At 45.2% G+C, this 19,325-nt stretch overlaps 2 protein-coding genes across 5 annotated transcripts in view; one reads left to right on the top strand and one right to left on the bottom strand.

Annotated features, from left to right (window-relative positions):
- The window catches only part of LOC118657345 (centromere protein P), a 255,966-nt gene that overhangs the window by 191,980 nt on the left and 44,661 nt on the right, over positions 1-19,325 (top strand). The gene's annotated exons all lie outside the window — the stretch shown is intronic.
- ECM2 (extracellular matrix protein 2) overlaps positions 1-19,325 on the bottom strand; it is a 66,801-nt gene that overhangs the window by 24,459 nt on the left and 23,017 nt on the right. Inside the window, exons 3-8 of one of the 2 annotated variants that reach the window (XM_036311215.1) lie at positions 17,124-17,436; positions 8,253-8,447; positions 6,224-6,453; positions 5,956-6,112; positions 3,731-3,846; positions 1,968-2,103 (exon numbers count right to left, since the gene is read on the bottom strand). In XM_036311215.1, coding sequence (XP_036167108.1) covers positions 1,968-2,103; positions 3,731-3,846; positions 5,956-6,112; positions 6,224-6,453; positions 8,253-8,447; positions 17,124-17,412 — 1,123 coding nt within the window. In that variant the 5' untranslated portion in view covers positions 17,413-17,436. Of the gene's footprint in view, positions 1-1,967; positions 2,104-3,730; positions 3,847-5,955; positions 6,454-8,252; positions 8,448-17,123; positions 17,437-19,325 lie in introns of both variants that reach the window. The other variant, XM_036311214.1, reaches the window with a different exon arrangement.

The raw sequence follows: 19,325 nt of genomic DNA, 5'->3' as shown, positions 1-19,325 counted from the left end.
ACCATCCCTCCTGGGGAGGAGGGAGCATCTGTTCATGAGGGAGAGGAGGAGAAAAGCAGTTGCAGGAATGTACTATAGCATTTTCTAAATGTGGACTTAGGTTTTATAACATTGTGTCGTGTGACAACGCAATTACATGATTTCACATGTAATTCACACACAGCCCCTAGTACACTTCTTCTAAATTAAGTGTTACTTTGGTCTGTTTTAATTTCTAGCAGTTAGAAATTGAATTTTCTAATATCTTTTCCACATTAAAAAGCCCATCAAAATTTGTGCTTATTAATGTTTTTCTTGTGTACCCCGAAACTCATCTGGAAATAGAGTATTTCCATAACTCTGGAATCCTCAGATTTGGCAATTCTCATTATTGTTTTCCCATCATCAGAACTGTTTTCTTCCTATGAAGTTTTTTAGGAATGAAAGGAAATAATTGAATTGTTTTATTCCTTTAAAGTCTTGGTTATCAAGATACATGAACATGCCCTAGCCGGTTTGGCTCAGTGGATAGAGCATCAGACTGAGGACTGAAGGGTTCCAGGTTCGATACCAGTCAAGGGCACATGCCTGAGTTGCGGGCTCGATCCCCAGTGTGGGATGTGCAGGAGGCAGCCAATCAGTGATTCTCTCTCATCATTGATGTTTCTATCTCTCTCTCCCTCTCCCTTCCTCTTTGAAATCAATAAAAATATATTTTTTAAAAAGATACATGAACATGATAAGTATATTTCAGATCAAATAAAAAGTGTTGAGCACTATTCCTCAAGAGCTACATTAGACTGTTGGGAAGATAAAACAAAAAACTTGCCAGTTAGTCTTAAAGTAAACCATAGTCTAATCAAAGACATTAGCTAGAGTTCCTGAAAAAGCTAAATATAAAACTGCCTCTTTTTATAGAGTTTACTAGTGACATTGAAAGGAAATTAATTAGTCCTGCAGGGCGGGACTGGGCAAGAGGGGCCGGACATGCCCTGGAGCCAACCTCCTACGGTCCCTCCCCAGCTGGCAGGCGCCAGGGCTGAAAGGGCGTCTATAGAGTGAGCGGGGCCTCTGGCTGGTGGGGTCCCTCAGCCTGGCCGGATTGGGCTGAAAGCGGCTCCCCAACATCCCCCGAGGGGTCCCGGAGTGGGAGAAGGCACTCTGCAAAGTTGCTGTCGCTTGGCAGCTCCTGCATTGAGCGTCTGCGGCCCCCCCCCCCCCCCGCCCCGGTGGTCAGTGCACGTCATACCTAGCGTACGGTTGGTCAGTGGGTCGGAGGGTCGCTTAGCCTTTTACATATATATAGATCGTATGACAACTTCAGCTCTCCAGCTTGTCCAGAGACAACCACAAGCAGAGTCAGTTCTAGGTGTATCAGATGCATGGACCGTAGGCCTTTGCCTAACACCCACCGATAGGAGAGCCGGTCTGCCCTGCAGCCACACACCTGGCATCCTCCACCGTGTGCTCGGGCCAGAGAGACTGCATGGACTGCCTGTACCCACTTGCTCATGTGATACAGAGTCTATATGCCAACATATGACAGATTATAGTAGCGAAATGTGTGCAGGCAGTGGGCTGAGGTGCGTGCACTGCGCATGCAGGAGCAATGAGGAGACCGTCCCAGCCCTGGTGCAGCATCACCACCACCGGCACAGGCCTCTGTCCCGACAGCACCCACACGTCGCTGTGTGGGAAGTTAGTGTCGCTCAGGGTGTTACAGGTCTGGAGCTCAGTCACTGTTTGTAGATGATGAGGACCTGAAGTCATTGAGGTTTTATTTCCGTGTAGAGGACTTGTTAAGACAACGGGCAGTTTAAAATACATTTTAAGAAGTTACACCAATCAATATTAAAACAAGGTGTCTCTATTTAAATGGTAAAGTGACCTAAAAAACCTTGCCAGCTATTCATCCGGCAATACCACAAATAAAATTCCCCCAGGTGACAGAGAGGTACACGGACATGTTACAAGTGCATGCTTGGTACCTGACAAGTGTTCTTCATCGATAGCGCGAAGCTTGTTCTCACTGACTTTGAGTTCTTCCAATGTAGGTGGCAGCTCCAGAGGAAGCTCTGCCAGACTGTTTCCATTCATATTCAGGTGCACCAACTTCTTCAAATGCTGAAAAAGCAAATCTTAGATGACTATTTCATCTGGCACAGGTGTCCAGTACATCTCACTTGAATGTTCAGTTAGCTGCAGTTATGCCTCTAAGCCTGACGTACTGGGGTTTAGATGGAGGTCCCCATCTTCTCCCTGCCCTGCAGATGTCGGTCCTGTGAGTGTTTATTCCGGGCATTTTCAGCCACACTAGGCAGTCATGTTCCACTCGCCATAGGGATCTGTCACACGTTACTGTGGCCACGGAAACGAGAGAAATCTCCTACCGCACTGGGTTGGTTATATTTTGCTAGATCTTGGGTTTTCACCTTCTCAGCAGCAGACACACAGTTATTAAAACTCTGCGTATGAGAGTTTTCTCTGTATGACGTACTTGTGCAGGGGCCTGAGTCCCTCATGAGTGCTGGTGTCAGGACAGCAATTTGAACCCTGTCAGCGTATTTGTAAAACTCAGTTTTCTGTTCATTAACAGAAGCAGAATTATAATAGCACTAATGATGGAGCAGATTCTTCAACATGGAGTGGTCAGGCATCACAAGCCACTGCTCTGTGGCACCCTCACGGTTTTGATGGGGTGAGGGGGGCGTCTCCACCGGAGGCTGCTGGTTGGTGGCACTGCCTGGCTGCCCGCGCCGAGCACTGCAGCTGGCGGGTTTGAGTGGGGCCACGTGGACGACTCACGTCAGTGGGTTCAGAGCCCAATGTGAGCAGTTTGGGATAGAAACCCCCAAACAGGAAGAGAAGGTGACTTCCTACAATGTCTTCCTTTTTATCCAATACCGGGAGTGCATGGGTGCCCAGGTTTCGATCAGGACAGCTAGCCTGCGGGGCACTCGCTCTGTGTATGAGTGTGGACCTTCTCACCTGCCAGCCCCGAATGGGGGTGTGAGCCAGGAACTGTGTGCCTCAGAGGGAGTTTTGCAAGGAGGGGACAGGCCTGCCCGAGGGGGCAGTTTGACCCAGTGGCTGTGGTATTGGTGCTGGGGCTTCTGCAAGCACACCTATTTGTGAGTATTGTGTACACACAGCCGTCTCCTTTCCTGCTTCTGCATTTGTTTCTCTGAAATTCCTTGATCCTCTCTTCTTTTCTGCTTTTTAGAGAAAAAAAATGTCAAATCTGAGTCTTTCAGAAATTTATTCTGTGCTGTTTCCCATCTTCTTCCCTCTTCTTTTCCCAACCTGAACCCTGAGTCCATTTGTGTTTTCAGATGCCCTCTTGCTAACGTGTCCCTTCATCAGTGCTACCTGGCCCAGAGCAGGGGCTCACATGCGCTGCCACCCAGCGTTTGGGAAGCTTCCAGATCCTGCCCTTCCTCCCTGGAGCACCTCACGCACATGTTCTCAGCAACGTGGGGGAAAACTACTCTATAAATTTAATACATTTATTTTGTTATTGGTGCGGTGTCTGGTGCTCTAAGGCACATGTGACACATGTGACATAACAGGCTCTATTCAAGGTAAAGCTTCAGTACAGTTTAGGGACATCAGGGAAGAAAGTTTCACCACTTAGGAGAATGCTACCAGGTAAACATGCAGCTTTTCCTCTCTTCCCCATCTCCACCACTGCCAGTACCAGTCATGGGAAAGCAATCTAAATAGATTGTGACAAATCAGAACGTGGGTTTACCTTGAATGCTTCTGGACCTATGCCTGAAGAGGTGATACTATTTTTGCTCAAATCAAGCCTTTCCAAATTCGGTAGTCCATTAAATGCTTCGTCGGGAATGGAGGTGATGGAATTGCCTAGGACGGGACAGTTGTGTTTTAGACCGATGTGCCAATACATACACACACGTGCATTTGCACAGAGAGCAAACGAGAGTCTTCTCTGTATGAAAAAGCAATACTCACAGCATGGGCCTCCGGGAGGCATATCGCATCAGCGGATGCACATTTAGAAAAGTAAACATCTGGGGCTAGCCTGTTTCACAGAGTCAGGACGTGCACTCTGAGGACTTGCCATGCTCCACACCTCAGGGTTTAGATAAAGCTGCTTAAAACAGCCGGAGTGTGGTTGCTAGACCATGCTGTGAGCATTGGGCATCGTATGACTGATGGTTTCTAGAAGGTTATGGTTTCTATAGCTCTTCATCTTTTCCCATTGGCGTTTCTTAGGCCCTGGCTCACAACTATAACCCTGCAATTAATCAACGACATTGTGGGCGTGTCGATTGCCTTTCTGGAGCACCAGGCTCAGTCCCTAAATCAGCGGCATGGGGAGATAATCTCATCACCTCCAGATCCGAGGTTCTGCTCCCATGACTGTGATCTACAGAAGTTCCTACGGGCCTTAACTTTATGGGGTTTTGTTTTGACACTTGGTTAAGTACAGTAGTCAGTGGTTTTAAACTCAGAAAATGAGCTTCCCAGATAGAGTAAGCACAATATAAACCAGTGTGACCTTCCTGCAAAACCAAGACCATGTGTGCACCGGCCATTCACCATCATAAGACTAGACTTTCGCAAACCAAGCTTTCTTGTGAGACATCTGGCACGCGGGCACAGGAGGGGCTTTGCTGGGGTCACAAGAGCGTGGTGTGAGGAGGCCATGATGCAGAGGGGTCTGTCACAGACTGGCCATCCTGAGCAAAGGTGTCAGACTTTTCCTGTTGAGTATAAATGATGTTATATCATCATTTATTATTTTGATGGTAGTTTATTGCTGTGATTTCCCCCAGGATGTCTGAAACCCCATTTAGACCCTGTGGCCCCTGCGGCCCCTGCATCTGCAGGGCCACCCCTCATGGGCCATATCACCATTGTCCATTTGGCCCAGCCTCCTTGCCAGCCAGCCACACCAAACCTGGTCATGCTGTTCCTCCACTCAGGACCTTTTCAGGTGGCCCTATAAACACAGGAGTAGAAGGTCAGGACCATCCATGTCCACCAGAATGGCTAACATGAGGGAGAACAGCTGACAGGACACAGAATGCAAGTTAAATGCATCTCTGTGTCACTTAGTGGTCCTACTCCTGGCACGTACTCCAGGGAGAAGAAAACAGGGGTCTCCACAGACATCTGTATGTGGGTGTTCATAACCACAGAACTGCCCCCAACTGGAAACACTCCAGATGCCTCAGCTGGTACCACCGGTTCATCCAGACAGCTCTCAGCAGTAGGGAGGGCAAGATGCTGACCAAATGCAACAGCCTGGATGACCCCGAAAGCAGTGTGATGGGGGAAGCCAGCTAAGGAGGCCGTGTGCCTAGTGACCCCGTTCTCATATGTCTGGAAACGTCTAAACTACAGACACAGACACATCCTGGTGGCTAGGGCTTGTGAACAGAGGGACATGAAGAATTGGGCAGAGGTTACCTGACTATATGCATGTCTCAAAACTCAGTACCATGCTAAAAATAAGTTTAACTCCATGAAAGTTACCCTCAGTAAAGCTGACTTTAAGAAAGAAGTCCAGCCCGGCCGGCATGGCTCAGTGGTTGAGTGTTGACCCATGAACCGAGAAGTCACAGTTTGATTCCAGGTCAGGGCACATGCCCGGGTTGCAGACTCGATCCCTAGTAGGGGCCATGCAGGAGGCAGCAGATCAGTGATTCTCTCTCATCATTGATGTTTCTATCTCCCTCTCCCTTCCCCTCTCTGAAGTCAATAAAAACATTTTTTTTAAAGGAGTCCATGAGAAATCATGGTTGGATTTGGAGGACTCTGCTTTATATCCAATTATGCTATACTGTAGTAAAACACCTACCTCTTCTGCAACGTTTGTGTTTAAAGATTGCGAAAATAGTCTGTTTAGAATCCACTTATATTACGAGATTAAAATATAACATTCATAGGGGAATGAATTATTTTACTTTTAAAGCTAAAAATGAAATGGACATCGACATCTCTTACCAGCAAGCTCCAGACTTGTTACCTCGGGTGCTGCCAGCGGTGGTATCTGGGCGAGGTCTGCATCGTTGCAGCTGATGGTTCTGTAGGACAGAGAGCACCCGCTGGGCAGAGCTGGCCTGCGTCTGGGAGGAGCACCGGCTGGGAGTTGGGACAGCACCTGTAACACACCTCTGGTTTCCTCCTCCTCCTCCTCCTCCTCCTCCTCCTCCTCCTCCTCCTCCTCCTCCTCCTCCTCCACCTCCCTGGCTGTGTTTCTGTGGGGACGCGCCTGCCTGCCCTTCTCTCCAGGCCTCTGTTCAGCCCTGCTGCGCTGCCCCTGGCCAGGAAGTCTTCCTCTGTCCCCAGGCTCCGGGCTCATTTTCTTTTGCTCCCTGTCTTCAGTTTCTTTCATTCCTTCAGCCTCCTCAGCCGGAAGCTCCTCTTTTCTCAGTGCTTGGTTCAGGTTCACCCAAGGAGGTGGCCGCTGCCGATGATGTGAATTAGGAGGTTCTCTTTGTCCTGAAGAATCACCAGAAAAGTCATTAACGCTCTAGCACTGATTGTGAGTAGGAGGCTCCGACCATGCACGGAGGAGGCAGCAGGGGCACATTGTGATATGAATAAAAGAAGAATCATAGCAAAAGGGAGGCTAGTGAGTATTCCCTCCAGGTATTTGAGTACAGTTTAAACATGAAATGCATCTTAAAATTTTTGCTTGAATAGTTTTAATAGTAACTATTTCTGCTGTAAGATCTATTATAGACAATTTTTGTTTTACCTGAGGTTTTACTATTTCTACTCAGGTGTCATTCTACCTGGTAACTACAGGGGGTGTAAAATGATAAGTAGCCCCGTTGTTTATTAGTGGGGTTGTTGATAAGGCAAGAATGTGTGCACTCTCAGGCTTATGGTAGTGAAATTGGCTTTTGTTTATAGATTTATTATTTTTTTCCCCAGTTTCCTTTCAGCTCCATGAGTCTAAAAGCACCCTTTGCTAGAAAGGTCGTTTTTTCTCCTGGACTCTACTGAAGTCATTTTGCTTCTTGAGACTTACAGAAAACATCTGGCTTAACTAACCGAGAGACGCACATCAGAGCCCTGTGTACTGCTACATGGCGATGAGAGCAGAACTAGCGTGCAGTGCACAGCTGGCCCACATCGGAATTAGCTGTCACTGTGTTTGCTAAAGGCGGGCAGGCGTGGCTGGCACTGCAGCCTCGCCCTCTGGGACTTCTAGGAAGGAGTGAGCTCAGTGTCCAGGCTTCCTTCCATCAAATACATAAAACTATGTATTCAGCCTCTCCTTGCCTTCATTTAATACTAAACAAATCATCCCTAGAAAGAACTCAAAGAATAATTATTTGAAGGATTACTTAAGATTTCAATTCAGTATATAATATAAAGTGTTTATTTTTTCACATCTTTAGCAGAAAATACAAAAGGAGAATAGAAAAAAATGAGCAGAAGGAAGCTAAAGCTATCATATTAAAACATTTAAAATCCTTCCTGTATACCCAAGTTTATTTTTCCAAAATAACTACAGCATTTTAGGAATAATTCAGCTCCTTTGAAAAATGAGAATTTCTGAATCTTTGTAAGTTTTATGTTTCACCCCTCAAGGAGTCAATTTTATTAAACACTGATTTTCTAACACTTTAAAAGTCATAATACCTTAGTGAAATAGTTGGTAGTATCCACCAGAGTACAGTTTCTAAATATTCTGAAGTTCTTCCTGGCAGGAGACCTGCCTGTGATCAGCCTTGGCCACAGATGAGGAAACAACACCCAGTGCCTCTCGTGCCTGCTTCCCTGGGTTTGTATTTCAAAAGGCTGGGCCAGGCTGGCCTCTCTCCTGAGGGGCCTCTCCTCCCTCAGGGGTGAGCCTCCGGGGACCCTGGGTCAGTGAGCAGCCAACCAAGCCGCCTGGTGACCGTGGGCCCAGCAGGCCGGAGCGGGACACGCTCCGGACGCCGACCAGCCTCCCTGCTCACCGAGTTCTTCCTCTGCGTCTGGGCTAATCGCCGTGCCACAGGGAGCCAGCGGTAGGAGCCGGCAGGCCTCGGCGCCCTGGGCAGGGACTGCCCGCACCCTTCACGGCCTCTCAGCGCGGCTGCGGGGCCCACCGCCTTCTTCCCGCAGCTCGAATGGAGCCCTTCTGCCTGCCCTCCCGTATCATTCCCAAGAATTTCTACGCCTGTCGTCATTGTGCCAATAGTTTAAGTATTCTGACGACCACTTTATCATAAATTAGAGCAAGTGCAAGTAAACGGGAGGGCAAGGCCGAGTCGCATGTGATACTTCGGGCTGAACGTTTATACCGGAGTCCGAGCAGACCGGGCAGCACTCGCCCTCGGGGGTGGCCGCGCGCAGGCACCGCGGAGGCGGAGGCGGGCACCTGGTCCGGTCGCAGAGCACCCTTCCGGCGGCGCACAGGCAGGTGGTGCAGGGCTCGGGCGACCACGCGGCCCCGTTGTACATGGTCATCCCGTTCACCGAGCAGCGGCCCTTCCGCCCTAGGAGAGAGCACCGGACACTTACTTCCTGGTGCGGTCACCGCCTGGGCGGGACCTAGAACCACACAAGGTGGCGTCTGCGTGGCTCCCGCGGGGAGAGGTCCCCACGGAGCCTGTGGACGCCGCCCCTGCCCTTCTGCTCCTCTCCTGGGAGCTGACTGGCCTGCGCTTCCATCCTCACCCGCAGGATGGCTGTCATACAGGCGCAGACACGTGAGGGACATTTTTGTCCTGGCCCTAGTGTCATTCCTAGTAACTCGACCTAATATCTCACATTGTCCCCAGGTTGCACTCCCAAGCGAGTCTCACATGTGTCCCGTCCTTCCCTCCCACTCAGTCCAGCCCAAGCCCTGCCAGCTCCCCCGGAGACGGAGACGCTTGCCCTGGGCCACTCCCACCACCCAATTCCTTGCGTGGAAGAAACACATCTACATAATGTTTCTCCTGATTATAAAAGTCCTATATTCCATCAAAATTCCAACAGCTTTTTTTTTGGCAAAAATGCAAAAGCTTACCCTCAAATTCACAGAGAATTACAAAGGGCCCTGAATATCCAAAAAAATCCTGAAGAAAAATAACAAGAACAAAATTGATATTTTGTTCTTAGATATTTCAAAAGTTACTACAAACCTGCAATGGTCAGCGGTGGCCTCAGGATAAACATATAGGCCAATGGAATACTGAGACTACCTTACTATGGTCAAAGGATTTTTTTTCAATTGAACTACAAAGATTTGCTTGCTTCTATTTATTTTTAAAAAATAATTCTTTATTGTTGAAAGTATTACATATGTCTCCCTTTTCCCCTCATTGACTCCTCCAGCCCATCCCCTGACCCCCCCGCCCCAGACCCTCACCACCCCACTGTCTGTGTCCATGGGCCATGCATATATGCATACAAGCTCTTTGGTTGATTACCTCCCACCCCCCACCCTCCCTTCCTTCCCTCCGAGATCTTGCACTTTGTTCCATGCTTCCATGTCTGTGGATCCACTCTGTTCACTTTATCTTGTTACGTAGATTCCACATATGAGTGGGATCATGTGATACTTATCTTTCTCTGGCTTATTTCACTTAGCATGATACTCCCCAGGTCCCTCCATGAAGTCTCAAAGGGTAAGAGATCCTTTTTTACAGCTGCATAGTATTCCATGGTGTAAATGTACCACAGCTTGTTATCCACTTGTCTGCTAATGGGCACTTGGGCTGTTTCCAGATCTTAGCTATTGTGAATTGTGCTGCTATAAACACAGGGGTGCATACATTCTTTCTGATTGGTGCTTCAGGTTTCTTAGGATATATTCCTAGAAGTGAGATCACGGGGTCGAATGGGAGTTCCATATTTAATTTTCTGAGGAAACTCCATACTGTTTTCCACAGTGGCTGCACGAGTCTGCATTCCCACCAGCAGTGCACAAGGGTTCCTTTTTCTCCGAATCCTTACCAGCACTTGTCATTGTTAATTTGTTGATGGTAGCCATTCTGACAGGTGTGAGATGATACCTCATTGTCGTTTTGATTTATATCTCTTGTATGATTAGTGACTTTGAGCATTTTTTCATATGTCTCTTGGCCGTCTGTATGTCCTCTTTGGAAAAGTGTCTGTTTAGATCCTTTGCCCATTTAATTGGATTGTTTATCTTCCTATTGTTAAGTTGTATGAGTTCCTTATATTTTGGATGTATCATTGCCAAATATGTTCTTCCATGCAGTGGGCTCCTTTTTTATTTTGTTGATGGTTCCTTTTGCTGTGCAAAAGCTTTTTATTTTGAGGTTAATCCCATTGTTTATTTTCTCCTTTGTTTCCTTTGCCTTAGGAGATGTATCTATAAACATATGTCTATGAGAGATGTCTGAGATTTTGCTGGCTATGGTTTTTTCTAGGATTTTTATGGTTTCACGTCATACATTTAAGTCTTTTATCCATTTTAAGTTTATTCTTGTGTATGATATAAGTTCATTCTAGTTTCATTTTTTTTGCATGTTTCTGTCCAATTTTCCCAACACCATTTATTGGAGACTCTCTTGACTCCATTGCATGCTCTTGCCTCATTTGGCAAATATTAATTGAGCGTAATGTCTTGGGTCAATTTCTGGGTTCTCTGTTCTGTTCCATTGGTCTATATGCCTGATCTTGTGCCAGTACCACGTGGCTTTGTAGTATTACTTGAAATCTGATATTGTGATTCTTCCAACATTTTCTTTCTCAAAATTGCTGCAGCTATTTGGGGGTCTTTTTTGATTCCATATAAATTTTTGGAGCATATGTTCTAGCTCTGTGAAATACGCCATTGGTGTTTTAATAGTAGATTGCTTGCATTGTATGGACATTTAAATTATGTTAATTCTATGAATCCATGAACATGGTATATTCTTTCACTTGTTTATATCTTCTTCTGTCTTTTTTTTTCAACATCCTTTAGTTTTCCAAGTACAGGTCTTTTGCCTCCTTGGTTAAATTTATTCCTAAGTATCTTAATTTATTTGTTGCAGTGGTAAATGGAATTGGTTGTTTAGTTTCTCTTTCTGAGAATTCATTATTGGTGTATAAAAAAAGCCATCAATTTTTGGATATTGATTTTTATATCCTACTACATTGCCATATTCATTTATTAAATCTAGTAGTTTTCTTGTGAGAGACTTTAGGGTTTTCTATATACAACATCATGTCATCTTGCGAATAATGGTTGTTTTACTTCCTCCTTTCTAATTTGAATGCCTTTTATTTCTTCTTCTTGTCTGATAGCTGTGGCTAGCACTTTAGTACTGTGGTGAAAATGGACATGCCTTTCTTGTTGAAGCTCTTTATTTGACCATCTATTTTGGATTATAGCCTTGCTGGATGTAGTAATCTTGGTTTCAGATCCTTGCTTTTCATTACCTTGAGCACTTCATGCCATTCCCTTCTGGCCTGTAGAGTTTCTGATTAGCAGTCAGATGTGAGCCTTATGGGAGCTCCTTTGTAGGTAACTTCTTTTCACTTGCTGCCTTTAAGATCCCCTCTTTGTCCCTTAATTTTTGGCATTTTAATTATGACGTGTCTGAGCATGGGCCTGTTAGGGCTCTTCTTGCTTGGGGTTTTCTGTGCCTCCTGAACTTGTTTCACTTTTTCCTTTATCAGGTCAGGGACGTTTTCTGCATTATTTCTTTAAACGTGTTCTCTATCCCTTTCTGCCTCTTTTGGCACACCTGCTGTTCTAATATTGTTACGTTTCACATTGTCCCACAGCTCCCTTAAGCTGTCCTCCTGTTTTTTAATTGTATTTTCTTTTTGGTTCTCTGATTGAGTGCTTTTTTTCAACCTTGTTTTCTAATTCACTGATTTGATCCCCAGCTTCCCCTAATCTACTGTGTGTTCCTTCCAATGTGTTCTTTATTTGTGCTATGTCATTCTTTATTTCCAACTGATCTTCTTTCGTAGTTACTATACCTTTTTTAATTTTGTTGAGCATCTTTACTATCATTACTCTGAACTCTATGTTTCATATAAATTTTTTATTCCTGGTCATTTATCTCTTCTTCTGGAGAATTCTGTTGTTCTTTCATTTGGAGTTGTTTCTCTATCTCCTCATTTGACTGCCCCTTTGGATTTGTGGCTGTGTATTAGGTAGATCCATTATGCCTCTCAATCTCCAGTGCAGGACAGTGTCAAACGCTATTTCTGACTAATTATATCAGGCAAAGACTTAAAGCCTCCAGAGCCTACCTCTGCCTACAGATTGATAGGATTCCACTTGAATGGCCACATGCAACAGGGTGGGGCAGTTGTTTCTGCCTGGAAGTTAATTGTTATTTTTAGTCTCTTGCATGGCCACAGGGCAAGGTATTTTCCAATAAGATGGGTCAACTGTCTTCCTCTCAGGCAAGGCAAATGTTTGCATGAGAAAGATGACCTCTGCAGTGTGAGGGAATGACTCAGCACAAGAAACAGGGGTGTCTGCATTCTGAGCTCTAAACCCAGAGCCCCCAATCCTGGCTTCTCCTCACACAGCTCCAGTCCACTCTGCCCTCCCTCTGGCAGAGCACATGGTAGGCGACTCCACAGGGAATTTTGTGTTTGGCCCTTTAAGAGGGTGCCTGAGAGAAACCAAGATGGCGGCATAGGTAAACACCAGAAATTGCTGCCTCCCACAACAAATTCAAAAATACAACTAAAAGACAAAACAGACATCATCCAGAACCACAGGAAGGCTGGCTGAGTGGAAATTCTACAACTAGAAGGAAAGAGAAAAGCACACTGAGACTCAGAGGAGGTGCAGAAGTGCAGAGGTACAGAGGCGCATGTGGCAAGGGCTGGCACTGAGGATGCGGTTGTCTTTTTGAATCGGGAGGGAGTCACAAGCCCCCGACTGCTCTGATCTCCAGTTCCGGGTGTGTCTCTGGGGACCCAGACTCAAACGGGGAGAAACTGGACTGTCTGGCAGCGGGCAGAACTCAGAACTCTAGGGCGGCTTTCTCTCAAAGGTGCTTGCAGCGATTACCGGGACACTGAGATGCGGGCCCCTTAGGGCAGAACTGAGGATCAGTCATAGCTGCTTGCTCTGCCCTGTTGATGCCCTGAGACCCACCCAAGCTGAGGTAGAGGCTTTTGCATATGAGTGCCTGGCCCTTTGCAATCTGAAAATTACCTAACAAACTGCAGCTGGGCCAGAGAGATCCAGAACATCCAAAAGAAGGCCCAAGGCCCCACAGCAGCTTGCATGGTTTCACAGCTGGGCTTCATCTGGGCACCTCCAAACCCCAAACAAGGAAGGGGATTCTGCAGATCTCTTCGTAGCTCCTGCTGGGTAGCCTTAGGCAGAGGCTAAATTGGTACCTCCTTAGAGATCCAAGAGCCAGTGTACCCAGTGGTCAGAGTGGGACCATCCAGATTACAACTCCTCAGATCTATAAGGGACACACTCAGGGGGCAGACGCAGTGAGCACCAAAGCCCCACTGAAGCAAGTCTTGCCCCAGAACAGTGTCTTCGGCACAGAAGTTCTCCCACCATAGACACAGCTGACTCTCACAGCCAATTGGCCTGGAGGTCAATTCCTCCCAGTAATACCTACAACAATCAAGGCTTAACTACAACAAGACTGTGCACAAAGCCCACAAGGGGGTGCACCAAGAGTGTCCACCTTAGGTAATTGGGGAGGCTGAGCCACTGGGCCCTATAGAACACCTAGAACACTAGTAGGAATTGACCTCCAGGCAATTGGCTGTGAGAATCAGCTGTGTCTACAGTGGGAGAACTTCTGTGCTGAAGACACCGTTCTGGGGCAAGACTTGCTTCAGTGGGGCTTTGGTGCTCACTGCGTCTGCCCCCTGAGTGTGTCCCTTATGGATCTGAGGAGTTGTAATCTGTATGGTCCCACTCTGACCACTGGGTACACTGGCTCTTGGATCTCCAAGGAGGTACCAATTTAGCCTCTGCCTGAGGCTACCCAGCAGGAGCTACGGAGAGATCTGCAGATTCCTTTTCTTTGTTTGGGGTTTGGAGGTGCCCAGATGAAGCCCAGCTGTGAAGCAATGCAAGCTGCTGTGGGGCCTTGGGCCTTCTTTTGGAAGTTCTGGGTCTCTCTGGCCCAGCTGCAGTTTGTTAGGTAATTTTAGATTGCAAAGGGCCAGGCCATTCATATGCAAAATCCTCTGCTGGCAGCTTGGGTGGGGCAGGGTCTCAGGGAATCAACAGGGCGGAGCAAACAGCTATGGCTGATCCTCACTCCTGCCCTAAGAGGACCCGGGTCTTACTGTTCCGTGGTAATCGCTGCAAGCAGCTCTGAGAGAAAGCCGCCCTTGTGTTCTACCAGATGCCAGACAGTCCAGTTTCTCCCCCTATGAGTCTGGGTCCCCAGAGACTAGCCCAGAATTGGAGTTGGGCCTTCAGGAGCTTGAAAAGGACAACCGTGCCCTCCATTGTCAGCTCTTTCCACGTGCGCCTCCTTACTGCTGCACTTTACTTCCGCGCCTCCTCTGAGTCTCAGTGTGCTTTTCTCTTTCCTTCTAGTTGTAGAATTTCCACTCAGCCAGCCTTCCTGTGGTTCTGGGTGATCTCTGTTTTGTCGTTTAGTTGTATTTTTGAATTTGTTGTGGGAGGCAGCAATTTTTGGTGTTTACCTATGCCACCATCTTGGTTTCTCCTCCTCTGCCACCATTTTTAATCTCTGGTCAAATGATTTTTGACAAGAGGACCAAGACCATTCAGTTGGGGTAAAAATAGTCTCTTTAACAAATGGTGCTGGGACAGCTGGACATCCATATGCAAAAGAATGAAGTTGTCTCCTACCTCACTCCAAATATAAGAATTAACTCAAAATGGATCAAAGACATACATATAAGTGCTAAAATTACAATACTCATAGAAGAACACATAGATGTAAATTTTCATGACTTTGGGTTTTTAGATATTATTCCAAAAGCCCAGCAACAAAAAACAGATAAATTGGACTTTAACAAAATTAAATGTTGATACGTCAAAGGACATGATCAAGAAAGTAAAAGGACAGCATACACAATGGCAGAGAATATTTGCAAATCATTCTCTAATAAAGGCCTAATAGCCACAGTATACATAAAGAACTCTCATAACAACAACAGAAAGACAACCCAATTAAAAAATTGAGCAATGGACTTGACTAGACATTTCTCAGAAGATGTACAATGGACAATAAGCATATAAAAAGATGGTCAACATCATTAGTCATTAGGGAAATACACAGTAAAACAAAACTTCATATCCACAAAATGGCTATATTTTAAAAAATGGAAAATAACAAATGTTGGCAAGGGTACAGAGAAATTGATATCTTTGAACATTGCTTGTAGGTATATAAAATGGTGTCTGTCACTTTGTTGAAAACATTTGGTGGTTCCTCAATAAATTAATCATAGAATTTCCATATGGCCCAGCTCCTAGGTACCCCATGTTCCACTTCTAGGTTCCACTTCTATATACCCAAGAACATTGAAAACAGGAGTTCAAATAGAAACTTGTTTACAGGCGTTTATAGCTTGCTATTCACAGTAGCCAAAAGTCAGGAACAACCGAAATGTCAATCAACAGATGAATGGAGAAACAAAATGTGGTCTCTCTGTAGAATGGAATATTATTCAGCCATAAAAAGGATGAAGTACTGACACATGCTACAACATGGATGAACGTTGAAATCATTATACTAACGTGGAAGAAGCCAGACACCAATGGCTGCAGATGTCTCCTTTCATATGAAGTATCCAGAGTTTGAAAACTTTAGAGACAGTTCAGTAGTTGCCAGGGCTGGGTTAGGGGGAACGACTGCTTAATATTTTGGAATTTCCTTTTGGTCAGGAACTAGATAGTGATCATTGTTACACATCATTGTGAGTTTACTAAGTACCACTGAATTGTACACTTTATAATGTTAAAATGGTAAGTTTTTTATTATTTCATTTAGCTGCAATTTTTTAAAAAGTGCTATAAAACCACTGGAAAGCATTTTAGGACAATTGAGAAATGTTTATACATATCTATGTGTTTTTATGCAAACTTGCCTCCATTACATATTTGTAAGCAGCTTTGAGATCACATCACGCACACTGCTCTCCACCACTGCGCTGCGAGTGGTGGGTGTCGGTCCTCTTCGCTAGGGACGCGGGGCTCCTCGCGCTTGAGCAGCTGGGGACAGTGTCAGCATCATGCCTTTGACTCTTCCTGGTCATCCTGTAAATGTGACCTAAGTTGTATATTTTCGTGGACATTTTGTTATTTCCGTTAACTTCGTAGAAATACCATCCATCATGTAGAAGCATTTGGTTTCCTTGAGACAATATATGAAGTGTTGGCCACAGAATATTATGTGGTGTTATTGCCTTACGTCTTTTGAAATTTTATGTAAAGGTAATATATACAATATAATTATTTTTTTCTTCTAAATCTGCAAAAATGTGGACTTTGAAATCATTATACTAAAGTGTTCTTAAATATGGCTAGTTGAAATATTTGACATCATTTCCAATCTTTCCAGCCTTTAAAAATTCAATAATTTAGGCCTGCTGGTGTGGCTCAGTCGTTGAGCATTGACCTGTGAACCAGGAGGTCACGATTCGATTCCTAGTCAGGGCACCTGCCTGGGTTGTGGGCTTGATTCCCAGTGTGGGGCCTGCAGAAACATAAGTGATTCTCTCTCATTGTTGATGTTTTTATCTCTCTCTCCCTCTCCCTTCCTCTCTGAAATAAATGAAAATAATTTTTTAATGAAATTATAAAAAACTTCAGTAATTTAGTCTATATAAAATAAAATAGCTTAATTCCATTTTTTGTTGAAAAAAATTGATTTAAAATTAATATCCATTTTTATAGAATCATCTGTATCATTTATTTCTATATCTTAGGTAATATAGAAAGTTAAAAGCAGTTTACAAATTTATATGTATATTATCTTTGTTATGATTACAACTAAAATACATTGCATAGTAAACAGGCTAGAAAGAAATAAAACAAAATAGTAACTATGGTTTTATAAATATAGTTGTAGGACAACTAAGTACTTTATCTATTTTCCAATACTTTTATAAATGGATTCTATGCATGATTTTTAAAATTAATTCAAAATTTCTTCGTAGATTAAACCAAAAGATAAGCTTGATTTTTAAAAATTATCTTCATGGAAGTTCTCTCCCCCCCCCCCCCCCCCTCTCTAGTACTGTTTTCTTACCTGGTAGCACATTGTAGCTCGATTCTACTCCAGGAAAACTTAAAAAGGATTCAAACTCCTCCTCCGTGCTAGAATGCAAGTTAACCACGGGAAGTGCCGCTGCTGGCATCACCACTGTTGTTTGCTGAATTCTAGGCTGTCTGCTGGACCTGTGGTTAGGCGAAGAACTTTTCTTCAGTCTTCTGTAATACATCTTCCTCCTTTGCTTCCTAGGACTTTCATCATTTTGTACAAAGTCAATTTGAAAAATGATAAGCAGAAAGACACAAGACAAACCTGCAAACTTCATGCTTGCGTTTTCACCATCTAGTTTCTAAAATGAGAATGAAACAATTCCCGAGTTAATGATGACCAAATTTTTACATCTGAAAACTGACTAATAATTGCCTATATGCCTCAGCAGCAGTCTTTGAGAAATATCACATATGATATATGGAATCTGTGCTTCAGTATTATTGCCAAGTCAGAATTCAGAATTTTTCCATCAGAATCAGACTTCTAATATTTTTGTTTCCTGACCAGGCAGGAGCAGACTTTTTCTATAAAGGACCAGACAGTAAATATTTTAGGCTTCACGGGTCATATGTTCTCTGTCATAACTACTCCCCAAAGCCATTGTAGCACGAAAGCAGACAGTCTGTACACAGATGAGTGTGACTCTACGCCAATAAACCTCTGTTTATCAAAACAGGCGGTGGGTCAGACGTGGGGCCTGGGTCAGCTTGCCCTTCTCTGGAGCACTGAGTTGTAGAATTTCCAAGGTCCTCAGGAGATTTCTTTCCACCTGTCTGCCAAGTCATTTTGTTACCGACGCTATCTAAATCCATTTTCCCTGCTCTTCTTTGTTGTTCTTTATTCTCTAATAGCTTTATAATTTTATTGTTGAGGGAGGGACATAATTGCACTATATAAAAATAATGGGGGCCTTGCTGCATGGCTCCGTGGATGAGTGTCAACCTAGGAACCAGGAGGTCACGGTTTGATTCTGGTCAAGGGCACATGCCTGGGTTGCGGGCTCCATCCCCAGTGTAGGGGCACGCAGAGGCGGCTAATCAATGATGTTTCTCTCTCTCCCTCTCCCTTCCTCTCTGAAATCAATAAAAAATATATTTTTAAAAATCATAATAAGGGGAAGTAGCATCAATTATAAAGAGGTAAGAGGCAAAAGTAACTCTTAATTAGCTGGTCTCAAGAGCAGCACAGGGCCCTGCACGTGGGGAAGCTGAGAAGCGTAGTTGAGAAACACCTCAGTGCTCTGGGTGAGAAGACTGTGACAGCAGTGTTGTCGTCGGGCAGGATGTCCAGGCTCTGGGAAGTCAGGTGCAGGGACAGGTAAAGAGAAACCCTTCAAAGGTGATTACAGGGGCTTTGTTGGAGGACCACTCCGCCATACACTCTGACCTGCAGAGGGTTTGTGCAGTGTCCGTTTTCTGTCTGAGCTGCAGTTCCTCCCTTGCACTCTTCCCAGGTTCCCTCCCTGGCAGTGCTCTGATCAACTGCCCTCTGCACGCAGCCAAGGAATGAGGAGGAGAACCTGAAACCCCAGCCATCCTCAGGACCTAGGATCCTCCAAGTGTGTCCCACTCCTCACAGCCCCTATGATCATCTCTGTCAACCAGAACAAACCTGTTATATTTCAGAAAACAGCACTTTGGCTGGTGAAGGCCAGGGATGGGAAAGGCTCCAGGTGCTGCTGCTACAAAGATTAAAACTTCAAACTGCCCTGGAGGGACTTTGAGAGCTCAAAGGGCCAACAGTGGCACAGAGCCTGTCAGCCAGCAACCGTGGTGGGACCTTAGGAAATAACCAGTGACCCTCTAAGCATGTGACTCAGCCTTCCTGGGTGAGAGTGGCCTGCTGACATCCAGGCGCTCCTATCTGCTTCCAAACCTCGGGAAGGCTGTGTGGACCCCAAGGGCATCTGAAGAGAGGATTGTGTACTGGAGGCAAAGAAGGCCTTCCCTATGACAGTGCCTACCGCCCAAATGTATATAAAGTGGAGATGACCAGTGTCAAGTCCAGCCAAATATTGTGAGCTTCTCCGTAAAAACCGATAATGATTATAGCAAAAACAGAGTTGCCACCCTGGGTTCTTTGCCTCTGTACAAATATCATTCCCTGACATTTTCCCCCCACTGACATCTTTTTTCCATTCTGCCATATGGTGCATCACCTAGAGGTTAAGAATAGGAGCACTCTTTT

The sequence above is a fragment of the Myotis myotis genome, unplaced genomic scaffold, assembly GCF_014108235.1.
Source record: "Myotis myotis isolate mMyoMyo1 unplaced genomic scaffold, mMyoMyo1.p scaffold_m19_p_52, whole genome shotgun sequence".
Lineage (NCBI taxonomy): Eukaryota > Metazoa > Chordata > Mammalia > Chiroptera > Vespertilionidae > Myotis > Myotis myotis.
The sequence above is the reverse complement of the archived record's forward strand: the minus strand, read 5'-3'. Positions and strand labels throughout refer to the sequence as shown.